This window comes from Wyeomyia smithii, chromosome 1 (genome assembly GCF_029784165.1).
Source record: "Wyeomyia smithii strain HCP4-BCI-WySm-NY-G18 chromosome 1, ASM2978416v1, whole genome shotgun sequence".
NCBI lineage: Eukaryota > Metazoa > Arthropoda > Insecta > Diptera > Culicidae > Wyeomyia > Wyeomyia smithii.
The window spans coordinates 25,148,245-25,161,353 of NC_073694.1; the positions used below are offsets into that span (position 1 = coordinate 25,148,245).

The 13,109-nt window shown below is 42.1% G+C and overlaps 1 protein-coding gene across 2 annotated transcripts in view; it reads left to right on the plus strand.

Annotated features, from left to right (window-relative positions):
- The window catches only part of LOC129727404 (chloride intracellular channel exc-4), a 42,303-nt gene that overhangs the window by 12,650 nt on the left and 16,544 nt on the right, over nt 1-13,109 (plus strand). For both annotated transcript variants that reach the window (XM_055685230.1, XM_055685238.1), the window contains exon 2: nt 12,044-12,145. In XM_055685230.1, the coding sequence (XP_055541205.1) occupies nt 12,044-12,145 (102 nt within the window). The remainder of the gene's footprint in view (nt 1-12,043; nt 12,146-13,109) is intronic.

Genomic DNA, 13,109 nt, shown 5'->3' on the forward strand with positions numbered 1-13,109 from the left:
ACCATTAAGCCTTTTAAATTATTGCGTTCCTGCCGTGACTCCACGCACATGTATGTAACAGGCACTTGCGTCATCAACAGAGCCTAACGCAAATAAACCCGCTCAGACAAACAAACAAACACTTGATTCGCCTTATAGTTAGTAAAATGCTTGCAGCAAACCATTGCTAATGCCAAGCAAAATAGTCCCGCCGCGCCGTGTTTGCAGTAACAAAATGCACGTAAAAATCGAATGTGCAACGGCCAATCATCACCGACCGGGTGGTGATGCAACAGTTTCTGGATGTTTAAATACTCACTCATCCAAATATGGCTAAAATATTAAAATGAATTCAACCTTGCCAACCAATTGGCGCGGGATTTTGTTTGTCTTCCAAAAACGTCGTCGCTGAAGTGCGACCGCCGGTTGTCTGGCCAAACAATGAATCATCGGAATTCTTGAGCGTGCGTTTCATTCGCCCCAAAATAGACCCTCGAACATTCGCGACTTAATCCTAATGACAGCCCGAAGCCTGCCTGTTGGTTCCCGCACACAGACACAAACACACACTCATCAACTTGGTCTGATTGAAACAATCGCACTGTGGTTATACTACATTCCGCACGCTTGTGCACACATACACAAATACATACTCGAAGCAAAATATGTTGTGAACTTTATAGGCTCTCGCGCTCTCTCGAGTGAAGTAGCGTGTGTCTTCCTCCTCTGCGCGTTGCTGCCAGCTGCGTTTATAGTTGGTACCCCGTTGTTGTGGGTCGACCTTCCGCGAAACTCTTGCCCACGTGGTGTGCAAAGCCGGCGCAATGCTTGATAGCTATCAACACTGGCACCACCTGTTGCAGGTGGAACAGTGGAAAAAAGTGCAAGTAAACTATTACTTTTCCGTGCCAATTTACTGACACGAAAGTCGCGCCAGCGGTTGGCTAACCCCCCCCCCCCCCCCCTCTGGCAGCTAGGGTCCGGGGCTTTACGTCTTCTTATCCGTGTACATCATCATTATTTCTAAACGAAACATTTAAACCCCGGCATACGAGTTTGCAGTGTATGTTTTTATTATTTCGCGCTTCGCGTTTTGTGGTTTATGACCGATTGCGATAAGTTGGGCTTAATCGTCTCGAAGCTTCGAGCGAGCAGCAAAACACAATTCCAAGGGGTGCGTTGCACCGTTCGAGTAATTGGAACAAAAAGTATGACTTTTAACGAATGGAAGGTTGTTAAAGAAAAACAACATCTATTTCCTAAATGTTTCCACATTAGGCATGCTACTTCAGACTTCAGTGTGGTCCTCGATAGTGACGCAATGGTCAGCGTAATGTGCCTTATCCTTACTTGAAAGTGGTACAGTTTGTCTTCCGAAAAATTAGATCAACTTTAGACAAAGTCGTTCACAGGGTTAAGAATATACTAAGTTGTTTGTAATTTTTTTATGTTCTTGGGGTGTTATGCTGATTACATGACATTCGTGCTCATTCTAGTAGTTAACGATTCTTATATATATTTATATCACTTAGAACATTTAACTGTTTACTACCAAGAGCTTTTTGATTCAGAATGACTCTGCATCTTTTAAAATCATCAGAACACAAATATTTGTTTAAATTAGAATTTTTATAAAAAAATTATTCTACCATAAAAAAAATATTTTTCATTTCTCCATCCTAGACTTTTTTTAAAAAGTTGCGTATTAACGTCAAGTTTCTTTAAAAAAATAAAAAAAAATTCAACTCTTTTTTTCTTAAATTGAAATTTAATGTTTTTTTTTAATTTTTTTTGGTCAAAAAATTTTTTTTCGTACAGTGTATATTTTTTCAATGGTGCACTTTTAATTCCCTACAACTCATTCTCCGACAGTTTTTCTATACAACCAACGGCTTCTGGGCTACAATGCTTCGAATAAAACCTATGCTAAAAGGCATACGCCCTTTTAGAATGTAACTCATGGGTGTAAAAAGGACAGGTGGAGAGCTGTGAAAAATGCTCAGTTTGCTAAGCCAAATATCCGAGATAAGCGCGTATTAGCTTATAAGTTAAGCTTATGTGGTCGTTACGAGACGCGCTTAAAATCGCTCTAACTTTCTCCCTGTTGCTCAGGTCTCTATGAAAATTTGTGAAAATGTTCTAAAGAAGTTGAAGATGATGTAATATATTATTTTACGATTTTTTGAAAACTAATAAGGTATATACCCCGGTAATTCTAATCTTAGATCTCGTTTACTCGAATTTGTCGTTTATTGTTGCTATACTGCCGCGCATAGCAAGTCAGTCCCATTTTCATTTTCAGTAAAATTGAGTTATTACGCGTAAATGGTAGCTAACAATGCATAGTTTCGTAACAATGGATGAGCTCAATAACTTTGTTCTGGAAAACTGCTGGAAAACATCCAAACATATTGTCCCATCTCGTGAGAAGCAATGTTTTAAAATCATATAAAAACGCGTTTTTCTCGGCTTGCTGAAAATGCAGGTGGGACTGACATGTTTGGGGAACTTCTCGGATATGTTGATAATTATAATCGACGACTGATTAGGTTGATCGTCAGTTTATTACTAAAAGGGATATGTACAGAGAGTGTGGGATCTGGTATCAAAATCGTAAGATCGAGTGAGCGACCGATTGTGTTATCGGATTATCGTGTGCGGAGAGTGTCGGCGTTGAGCGTGAGTGTTAATATAAGGTATGGTGATGATAGTCGCCACACATGCTATGCGCGGCAGTATACTTACCTTCATCAAAATTTTGTTTCGTTTGCAGACAAACTGCGTTCTTTTTTTCAATTTCACCAATTTTCAAAGTTATGTCTGATTTCACACTTTATTCGCCGTTTTCCCTGAATTTGCTATCTGGTATCTCTGTACTTAGCCTTATTTTTGTTTATTTTTTAAATGTTTACTTTACTAAGTTCTCTTCATTTCGTGGTCCCTGTGGCTCTGTGGTTAGCCATGTCGGTCGGCTAGCTCTCCCACACGGTTGTGGTATCGGGTTCGATTCCGGGTTCGCCACAGAAGGCAGAATCATGAAAGGCAGAATTCTATGACCGTACACACAAGGCAGAATATTTCAAAAGGCAGAATTTCGAAGGGAACGAAAGGCAGAATCACTAGAAGCAAAACCTGACTCCCGATAGCCCAGAGCGTGATGGCAAATTGGTGCGAATCCTGGTCACGATACCGAAGCTGCTACTCTACATTTATTATTTATTATTATTTGATAACCAGACTTTATAACTGGTCGCAAGCAATGGCCAGTTCAAGCGGGAAGTGCAAATCAAACCCAATCATTAAATCCGAAACGCGCAAACTGGTTTGGCTTAGGTCCTCAAGGCTCTCACCGCGTCGCGAACAGTGATTTTCCGATGTTAGGAATACACTAGTCTCAACGACTTGTTGGGTATAATTAACATAAAACAATTCTTGCGGCGAAAACAGGAACCGAGGCGGCACAAAGCTGCCGTGGTTTCCGCAGTCCGAGCTGGCCGCCGACCCGTCATCGGAAGCGGCGGCCTCTCGCATACAAACGACTGATCTACTGATTTTCTAGTGTATAATCACTTGGACAATAGAATCAGCCAAAGGCCGCGAGTGTGTGTTATTAAAGAGAAAACAGATGACATAATATTATTAAAGTACATAACCAAAATCGAATCTGCCTTTTGTGATTCTGCCTTATGAAATATTCTGCGTTTCGTGATTGCGTCTTTTGATTTTCCACCTTTCGTAGGTGACCATCGATTCCCGATCGAGTCAAGGATCTTTTCGAGCTAGAAATTTTATCGACTTAGCACTGGGACACGGTGTATCGTTGTACTTGTTAAATGTGCCAAAAATAATATCGATAATGAATTTGTGAGAATACACGGTTGTACACCGTAGTGCGCACTGATAAGATAATACAATATAAACGACTTGGCTTTTTCGTGGAAATATGCCATGCGGAGTTGCGCCTAGATTATTTTTTTCAGTTTCGAGACGCAGAAAAACTCGACAAAAACGCAATATACTTTCCTACCTAGATGCTCTCCTCATTTGGTATATGCTTAAGAGACCCACTGTAAGAGCACTGCAGTGAGGTCTGTTGTGTAGTTTTTGTGCGTAATGTCCTTTCGTATGAGAAAGCTCAGCTTAGTTTATTTTCTCTCAGGAGAGATATTTCAGATTTCACCGCTGTGTTTTTTTTTTGAAAGCACCTAAGATTCACACGATTTGCTGCTTTCTTCAACCACGTGCGTCAAAAACGACACTGAATCTGTTTGCTGCTTTTTTTTTTTGAGTTTGGTTTTATTTTTATTTTTTTTAGGTGAACAAAAATTGAAGCTTATATTGTCTCTATTTTTTAATTAAAATCTTATTTAATTTATTTTTATATCATTTTATGATCTGCTATCTGCTATATCTACATATGCTAGGCTTCATTCTATTTTTCGTTTATCTTTTCAAACTTCTTTCTTAAAAAAAGGTACGTGTCTTTGTATGTGTCTTACATGCTTTTTTTTCTATTTTCACTTTGTTTTATTTTGTTCAATCTTCTTCAGCTTTTGTTCATATTTTCCTACCAAATTGTAAGGTTATTTCAGATTTTGTTTGTTTTTATTTTTAATCAGCTAGCTATCTGGTTCATGCGGGTTTTTTTTATTTTTTTTTTTCATTTAGTGTTTCTGTGTGTGTGATATCTCATTATTTTCAGTCCATTATTTATTGTCACTCCCAATTGTTTCCATATTTTTTTTTCTTTTAACAATTCTGATAACTAGGCTTTTATTTATGTGTCTTAATTTTGTTATTTTAATTTAATTTTAGGATTCTCTAATTTTTTCATTGACTGTTTCCTTATTTTTTTATTTGGTTATCTACGCTAAACTTTGCGTAACTTTTTTGCGTTTTTTTTAAACGAGTTTAAGGTAGCTTTCTAAATTTTTCAGTATTTATGTCAAATGGATCGTCTCAAATTTGAATCTTCTGGTGGTAAACTTTGGGATTCTATTTTCCCTCAAAACTCTGATGCTAATGTCAGTAATTCAAAATGTCAATCATTTTGCAATCATACAACTTCTTTAGGAGCACCGTAATATTTTCTGTTTCGTTGCCGTACAAACCTCCGGGTATGACTCAAATGCGTTGCTGTAATTTCACGGTGCAACGACTGAAAACTGACAAGACGGACAGCATCGGAGGTGTTGCTGTTTTCTCATATTTTTGCAACTCATTTCTTTGAGTTTGAGTTGAGTATAATGACATCATTCTTTCCGGAGCATATGCGCCTTCTTGTTCGCAGTGTGTGTAAATCATGCGGGCCAGGCCAACCGGGTGTGCAAACACAACAACAATGCACACATCCTCTGACTTTGGTGCTGGTGCTGGTGCGGTTGATGTTTATATCAGCCGGGTCACCCAGAGCACAAACAAGGTGGCTAATTAAAAGAAATACTGAAACTGAAACAGTTTGTTGTTAACTGCTGTGCACCGAAACCGTCATGTGTAAACAAACTCAGCGAGAGAGGGGTTCAAAAGCAACATTGTTTTAAACACAAGATTGCATTGAAGTTTGAAGTACTCTAGTGGTTTATTTTCTTTTTCAGATAGCGCTTCGAATTCCTTTGCACATTTCGATATTTTATCTTCCGGAGAGGTGACGAGCACTGACCAATCCCTGGTCTGCCGAAGCGTACTGTTTATAACGTTCTGGCCCAGTGGGCGTGCAACTGAAAACAAATCGCTACTTTTTCGGACCATGCATCTCTCGTGCCTCAATACTACTTACGGCTTTCGGAAGAAGATGGCGCATGATAATGTTGATGATGGCCACACCGGACGAAATTGGCTGCCGTGCAGGGCAGCAGCGGCATCCCTTTGGAGTAGAGCTGGTATATGAATGCAGTTGCAGGTGCCAAAACAAGGGGGTGTCCTTCACCCTCTCTTTCTTGCCCACACAACCACTGCTGTAACGACGAAACGAAGAAGAATGCTTCGATGAGTAACGAAATTGCATGTCTAACATATTTTTTCACGAGCAACATGCTTCAGCAAGTACTGCACGAAAGCAGGATTAAAAGTGAAACGCATTCCGCTGCCACCGACCGATTCCACGTCTTCCGGGCGACGATGGTTTAAAGGGCTGTTTTACAAACAGCAAATGTGATTCATCAGGAATGATGGACAATCGTCAAATTCAGCCTAAGCTCAATTCCATCCGTTTTGTTTATGTCCCAGCGGAGCGAATTTCACTAATTTAAACGCCATCATTGGCGCCCCTAATGGTCCGGCTCGAAAAGCTCATCACCGCGAGTTATGCTGTGTTCACATACCGACTCGTTACAAAGTGGATAATAGTACGCCATTTGCATACTCATCAGTTAAGCTTAATTATTTCCTGCCACTCCGCAGGCCCCTTACGCACTTGAGGCTCGCGCTCGCGGGCAGTCTAATCATGTGATGTGTTAGAGTCCGTGATAATGCATCGTAACACAATGCACGAGTGGCCACGGAAGATGCGCAGCAAAAAGGAGGATGGCGGAGAGCCGAGCGTTGATCGCTGATAATATTTCCATGCGAAGATAAGCTGCCACAAACCGATTATCATCACCATCAGCTTCATCGGCAATTACAAATCACCACTCGATGGGTCCAAAAATTTGTGAAACACAACAAGTACTCACAACACCGCGCGAAGTAACCGGACAGACTCTGTGCAGCTGCTGTATCATTATCGCGAGTATTGGTATGGAAAGCGAAAGTGAAAGCAGAACATCCATCCGGTGACCTTCACCTATGGCCGCCGGCCGGGAAGCCCGCAATTATGCGCGACGTACTGAACCACGACAAAACGGTACTAGATGGAAGAATTAGCAGCTTTCCTTTCCGGATTTAGGCACTTCCTCTGTCGAATCGATTTTCAATTAAGTTTTCCTTCTTTGTGTTTACCACAAGCGACGACGGTCAGTGGCTCGCGTCTCACAATACAATGCCCTAGAAGAAGTGCTTTGCCTGACTTTTCACCGGAACGGAATTGGTAGTGTAGGCATCGGAAGTAATTAATTGACCACGTAATGGTGCAAGACAACTGACCGTGGCAGCAGTAGGAAAAACGATTCCCACCACACACACAGACCGCCGTTACGCGCAAAGGTACACGTGATAGATTAGCAGAGCGAGTTTCAACGGCGTCGATCGACTGCTCCGATAATGACCCTTCGCTGTGGGAGCGAACGAGCTCCCCACACAACAATGGCCGGGACAAATTTTTCGCTCACCGCCGCTTATCCGGTTGTGCGCATCTCGGAAAGATTGGCCCGGTAACAATGCGTGTGCCCGCAGGAAAGCCTCGTGCGACGATCGAGTAAGGCTGTGTGGAAAACGTTAAGGTTTACACATCCGTAGTCTCGCCCCCCAGTCGATGGAAAACATTTAAATAAATGGCTGATATCAATTCGATAAGGTGAGAAGTAGCGATTGCTGTAGACATAGTTTATGTGGAAAAGCTAACAGTTTTCACAGAATTGTTTCTAGTACGCGATGGTCCTTGTTGAAAAACTCACTTTTTTGATATTACGAGGGGACAATAACAGCACTGCACAGCCTATCAAGACATTGTTCTCTCAAATCGGTGCAATGATTCGATAAACAAGAAGTTGAAACAGTGTAAAGTGGAAATGAAAGCAGTGAAAAGGAGGACATTGCGGGACATAGTACGGGAATTCCTCTCGACGAATGTTACCGGTCATAAGTGCTGAAAGTTGATGGCGAAAAAAAAACAATGGCTTTTTAGAAATTTAAATTGCGTTTTAATTGATTGCAATCGAAGCCAATAAACATCACATGGTAGAAGATTATAATAGTTTGGTTTATTGATGCTACTGAAAACTGGGAACGCAGAACACAATTTTGGAACTAGTAAAAAAAAAAGAAATTTGTTTGAGCACTTCGAAGATCATGAAAATTCGCTACACTGAAGTTGACTCGACGCAAGCTGAATGACAAGCAGACTCGCTTTCAATTTGATTGAAACATTTACGGTTGTGTACTCTAGGAGAGGCCCAGCCATTTTTCAATCAATTCATACTTTCTTCGTCATAAACCAGGTCAAATACCTCGACAGCAAACATTCACTCCTCGGATCGCCGCTCCAATTGAAGCAGAAAAACGTGAAGTGAATGAGTCCGTCCGCGTTCGCCCGGCGGTATGCGCGTATGTGCAATCGTCGAATTTCAATAACCTTCACGGTGTGCGCCTGCCTGCTGCTGCCGATCAAAGCCGCTTGTTATTGTTGCACATTCAAATTCTCCATTCAACATAGTCCAACAACGGCCCCTCCTTGCGGCCCCACCCAGACGACGCTGCTGGTTGTCCGGTGCTAGCCGCAGGCAGGCAACAATCGAGAAACGTTTATTTACATGTACGAATTGCTGCGCCAAACGGTCATCGCGCACATCACATCACATATTCGGAATTGAGCAGATCTAAAGCCGAGCAACAAACAATCAGCAAACCCGCAGCAGCCATGACTGACTTTCAACCGAAAGCTGCATGTACTTAGCTACAGCAGCAGCCCAATGTCTCCGCGAGTGCGACGGAAAGGGCACCAGCAGCTGAGGTAACGAGAGGATGGAGCGAAGGAAATTATAATGATTGAATACAATAGCTGAAATAATTGAAAGCCACAACGCACACAAGACCTGATCGCTCTTTTTTCGTATGAAATTTATGCAACGTTTTGTTGTGCTGTGCCACTCTCCGAAGATGGCGAAAGGCCCTTGAGTGGGTTTGTTTTGATTACCGGGAAAGGATGACTTTACATCACCAGAAAAAAGGGCAAGTGGCCTACAAGCGACTTGCTCGTTTACAACCCGCGGATTCACGTGATGCACGGAGTCAGCTCGTGTTCTCGAGCAATGTTACAGCAATGGTCGTTGAACCAAACAATCGATCGTTCGATCGATGGATTTAACATGAATTACGTGCAGAGTCATCAACACGGCAGACCCGGGCACAGTGACCACACCCGTTTTGCTGAAAGCATGTCACGTCACATGACGTCGTCGCACCCAGAGTGGCGCGCGAAGTCATTGTCCTCGAGCGGTTAGCTTCGCAAATTCGCACCTCCAATTCACTATTCAAGTTACTACTCATAAGCGTTGCTTGTTTCATACAAAAAAAAAACATTTCAATGCAAATCGAAGTAATTCCAGTGAAGTTCGCGAAATACCTGAACAACGGTGTGTCCGATGCTCGGTGACGCAGGGCACCGAACGATACATCAAAATGAAAGCGTTCCTCGTGGGCGTCACGAAACGAATTTTATTACGTAACCGTGAGTGACTATGTTCCCTCCCCCTCCCTCTCTTTGAGGAGCGAATCTGGTGCCGTACAATTTCTACGAAGTTTCCCTATAATTATAGGCGAGCCGTGTGTGTGTCAGCTGTGCAATTAGTTGCTCCCCGTTCCGCCGTACGTCGATCTGACCTTTGCGACTTCTATACGAACCTCATTCTTAACAACCGCGGAAGGGGGACTCGGTGGTAGCCGTGACTGCTTTGACCACGTCATGTAAGAAATATGAACGTTAGTGTGTACTGCGCACACTTCGTCCCCTCCAACCCGCCCAAGATGCTCGGCAATCTTAGTCCGGTCGTCCAGTGTCCCATCTAGAGAAGAGAACATGACAATTGAATGGGTAAATTACTGTACCGTGCTAACAAGCGCGAGTTTTAAATGCTTTGCCCGGTTGGCGTCATCCTTAGCAGTGGAGATTTTTTTCGCCGCTGATTTTATTCTGAAGCTATGCTAATAGATTGCTATTCTGTACAGGATCTAACCTGAAGAAGTAATGGTGATTTAATGGGCTTTGGTTTGACAAAGTAACAAGCAAGCAGTGCTTTTTTACGCAATCGATTTAAGTATAGTGCTTCTGGGTGTTTTTTCCAATAACTCGGGGCTATGATATTAATTCCATATACCAAACGAATTGATTGACAAAAAGAAGACAATTTTATATACGCTATAAATTAACGTATAAACGATTATAGACAATCAGTGAAATCCCTTACTAGACTTGCAGACTTGTTCTCAAAGTTAGATGATGCATGAAACATGAAAAGCTGATTTTTCTTGATCGGTCAAATCACTAGTGGATGGTGCAACGGATGGTCACATCTCAGCAGCAATTTCCTATCAACGTATCCGATTTTAGATGAAACAACAAACTGTCCTTCTCAGAACAATTAAACAATACATTGAAAGAAGAGTGGTTATTTTTTCTAAAAGTAGGCAACGTCAACCTTGCGGTTATGGTTTTGCATATGGAGTCCATAAAAAATGCACCTTGATGCACTTCCAAAGCTGATGACTAGTCAATTGTCGAAGGTCTACCGCCGATAATACCAACCAATTCATCTATCGTTCCTTGGAGGTTAATGTCAACAGAAAATGTCGATTTATAACCAATTTCCCCCGGGGGGTTTTTTATGGCCTTTAGGGTGAATAAAACCCGCTACCGAATCATGTTTCTTGCTTGGGTAAAAGAGAAATGGTGACCGCCTGCGTCGAAGCAAAAGGGCAGCGTCGAAATTTGACTGCGTGTAAACCACAACACAAAGACATTTGTAGCGCTTTAATGGAATTAACAATCGGACGCGCGGCCCTTTGTGGGGTTGGTTTGCTAAGGGGTACGGATTATGATTGCCATTTTTCTCTCCAAGCCCGTGACTAGAGTAGGAGCGAGCGGGTGCGCTATGCGCATTTTGCCTTCGTGCCCATCCAGGCGGCTCGGATTTGTTATTGTTATGGACTCGAGCTTCGCTATTTCCCCGTTTCGTTCAACCACGTTTTCGACGGTTTTTGTTTTCATCCTCAACCACGGCTTCTTCTACGAACCTTTCCTCTGTCCTCTCCTCCCGTGATCTGATGCGGTTGTAACTGTGCTTTTTTAAATGCTTCTCCTTTCCCGGCAGCTAGCGATAGCAATAAATACGATTTTCTGAAGGGCTCCTCTATGGCACCGCCATAACCCATCATCGCTAGCCATCATCCGCATTTCTTTGTTTTGCTGGTTTGCACTATTTTGCCTGCCAGTGTTGTGTTGCCTTCATTTTAGCTTGAGCTCTAGAGCTGTAGCGCCGCCTAGCTATTACACCGTTGATTCGTGACTATTTCCCATAATGAAAATCACCGCCGGACGGAACCTACGATGGTCAAACGAGCGCGCGAAAGTGAGACACAGTTACAGCCTTGATCACGAAATGCATCATAAAGCTCTCTTCTCGAGGTCGGTCGCCTCGTACCTTTCCTCATAAAGCGACACAGTTACACGATTACCCGGAATGGTGACAGAATCGTGTCATCCGGTTTTATGAAATCCAACGGAAAAATGACACTCCCACGTGGTTGTTGGCCACGTTCGAGTGTAAAGCTTTGCCGAATTTCGACAATTATGTGAATTGTTTCAATCGTTATCGTGGCACGTTTATCGTTTAGCGCTTATCTTATCAGGCAAGGACCCAGCACTTCAGGCACCGAACGACGCAACCGATATACCTACTACTACTCCAAACGTTGGAGCTTGTTATCATCGTCGATAACCGACCGCTCGTTGGATCACGCTCGCGCGTTCTTGCCCCAGTCGACCTACGGCGAGCACCACCATTCAAATAATTTGTTTTGCAAACCGTTGTTGTTGTTGCGATCGAAGCAATAATAATTAGATCATCAAATTCTTGGCCTCCTTCTTTTCTGTGAATGGAGTAGAAGGGGGCACGGGGTTGGGTAGTTATTAGAAGGCTGTACGTTGTTTGAAAAGCAATTAGCAATTAAGTTCAATCATGTCGCCATCGATCGCCATCGTCGGTCGCGGCGACTATCGCCTACAGATAAGGGCACAGTTTATAGAAAGAATTTCGATAACAGGTGAAATGATTTCGATCACCTTCTCGCGACACGGGTGGTTATAGTCGGAAGGGGGAGGGGGTTGTAAACCGGTTGCTCCAGATGTTTACGTCAGGTATCTCATGTTTGAGTTATTCTAATTAGTTTTTTTTCGTTTGTTTTTCGCTTCTAGGCTTCCACGATAGACGGCAGACGTAAGGGCGCGTGTCTGTTTTGTCAAGAATATTTCATGGATTTGTATCTGCTGGCAGAGCTGAAAACCATCAGTCTAAAGGTAGGTTTTTAGTTATACACTTGAAATAGAAAATTATGGTGAATTGCATGTTATGTTTTGCCTGGTCCGCAAGCTGGTCCACTGGTCTCTGAGTACTAGACGCAAGCTTGATCTTGGAGGAATTTTCTTTCCTTTTGGAATTTGATGAGAAATATGATAAAAAGTGCTTAGAAAGAGCAAGTTACGAAATTATTCTAAACAATACTTTTCTAAACTTACGTTTTTTTTTTGAGTTCAGAAAGAACGCTACTTAATCCAGAAATTCATTTTGCGTAAAGATGTTAGACATTTATTTTTTACTTTTAAGTTACAGGTTTTTTAAATTTTAAGTTCTCACTTCTCCAGATTTAGTACAGTCATAAGTAGCCGAAAGACGTCAGTTGATTTGTGAGTTCTACTCTGTTTGTAGTAGACGTGCTGTTTCCAATGTATTTTAAAAAAATTCAGAGTGAAGCTATTTTGGCAGCAGCGTATTTCAACTGCCGGGAATGGATATGCCAACAGTTTGTGAAAAACCGGCTGTTTACAGCACATAATCTGTACAAACAAACCATCAACTGATAAGATTATTTGCTGTTGTAATATCAGCGTTCGATAATGATTTGAGATTTAATGGCACTCATTAAATCTAACAAAAAGAGTAAAACAATTCAAGCGTACTACCAGCTGCTCGCCCCAGGGTAAAAAGAACGAATTACACACACAGACTCAAGTACAATAATAAATAGAAGGTTTCATAACTTCAATTAAAATGCGATTGCACTGTGATTCGTAGAGAAGATTTAAGTCACTTCATTGACACAAGAGCAATCACGTTTTCTCGATAACATTGAATTTTAAATCCCCACACACAACACAGGCTCTCCTCCAGCTGTCAATTGCAACAGTGCGATGCTGTCATAGATCAAATCGATTACCAGCTTCACACATACTGTTTAATGCTCTTTCCGCAGTGCTGTACTCA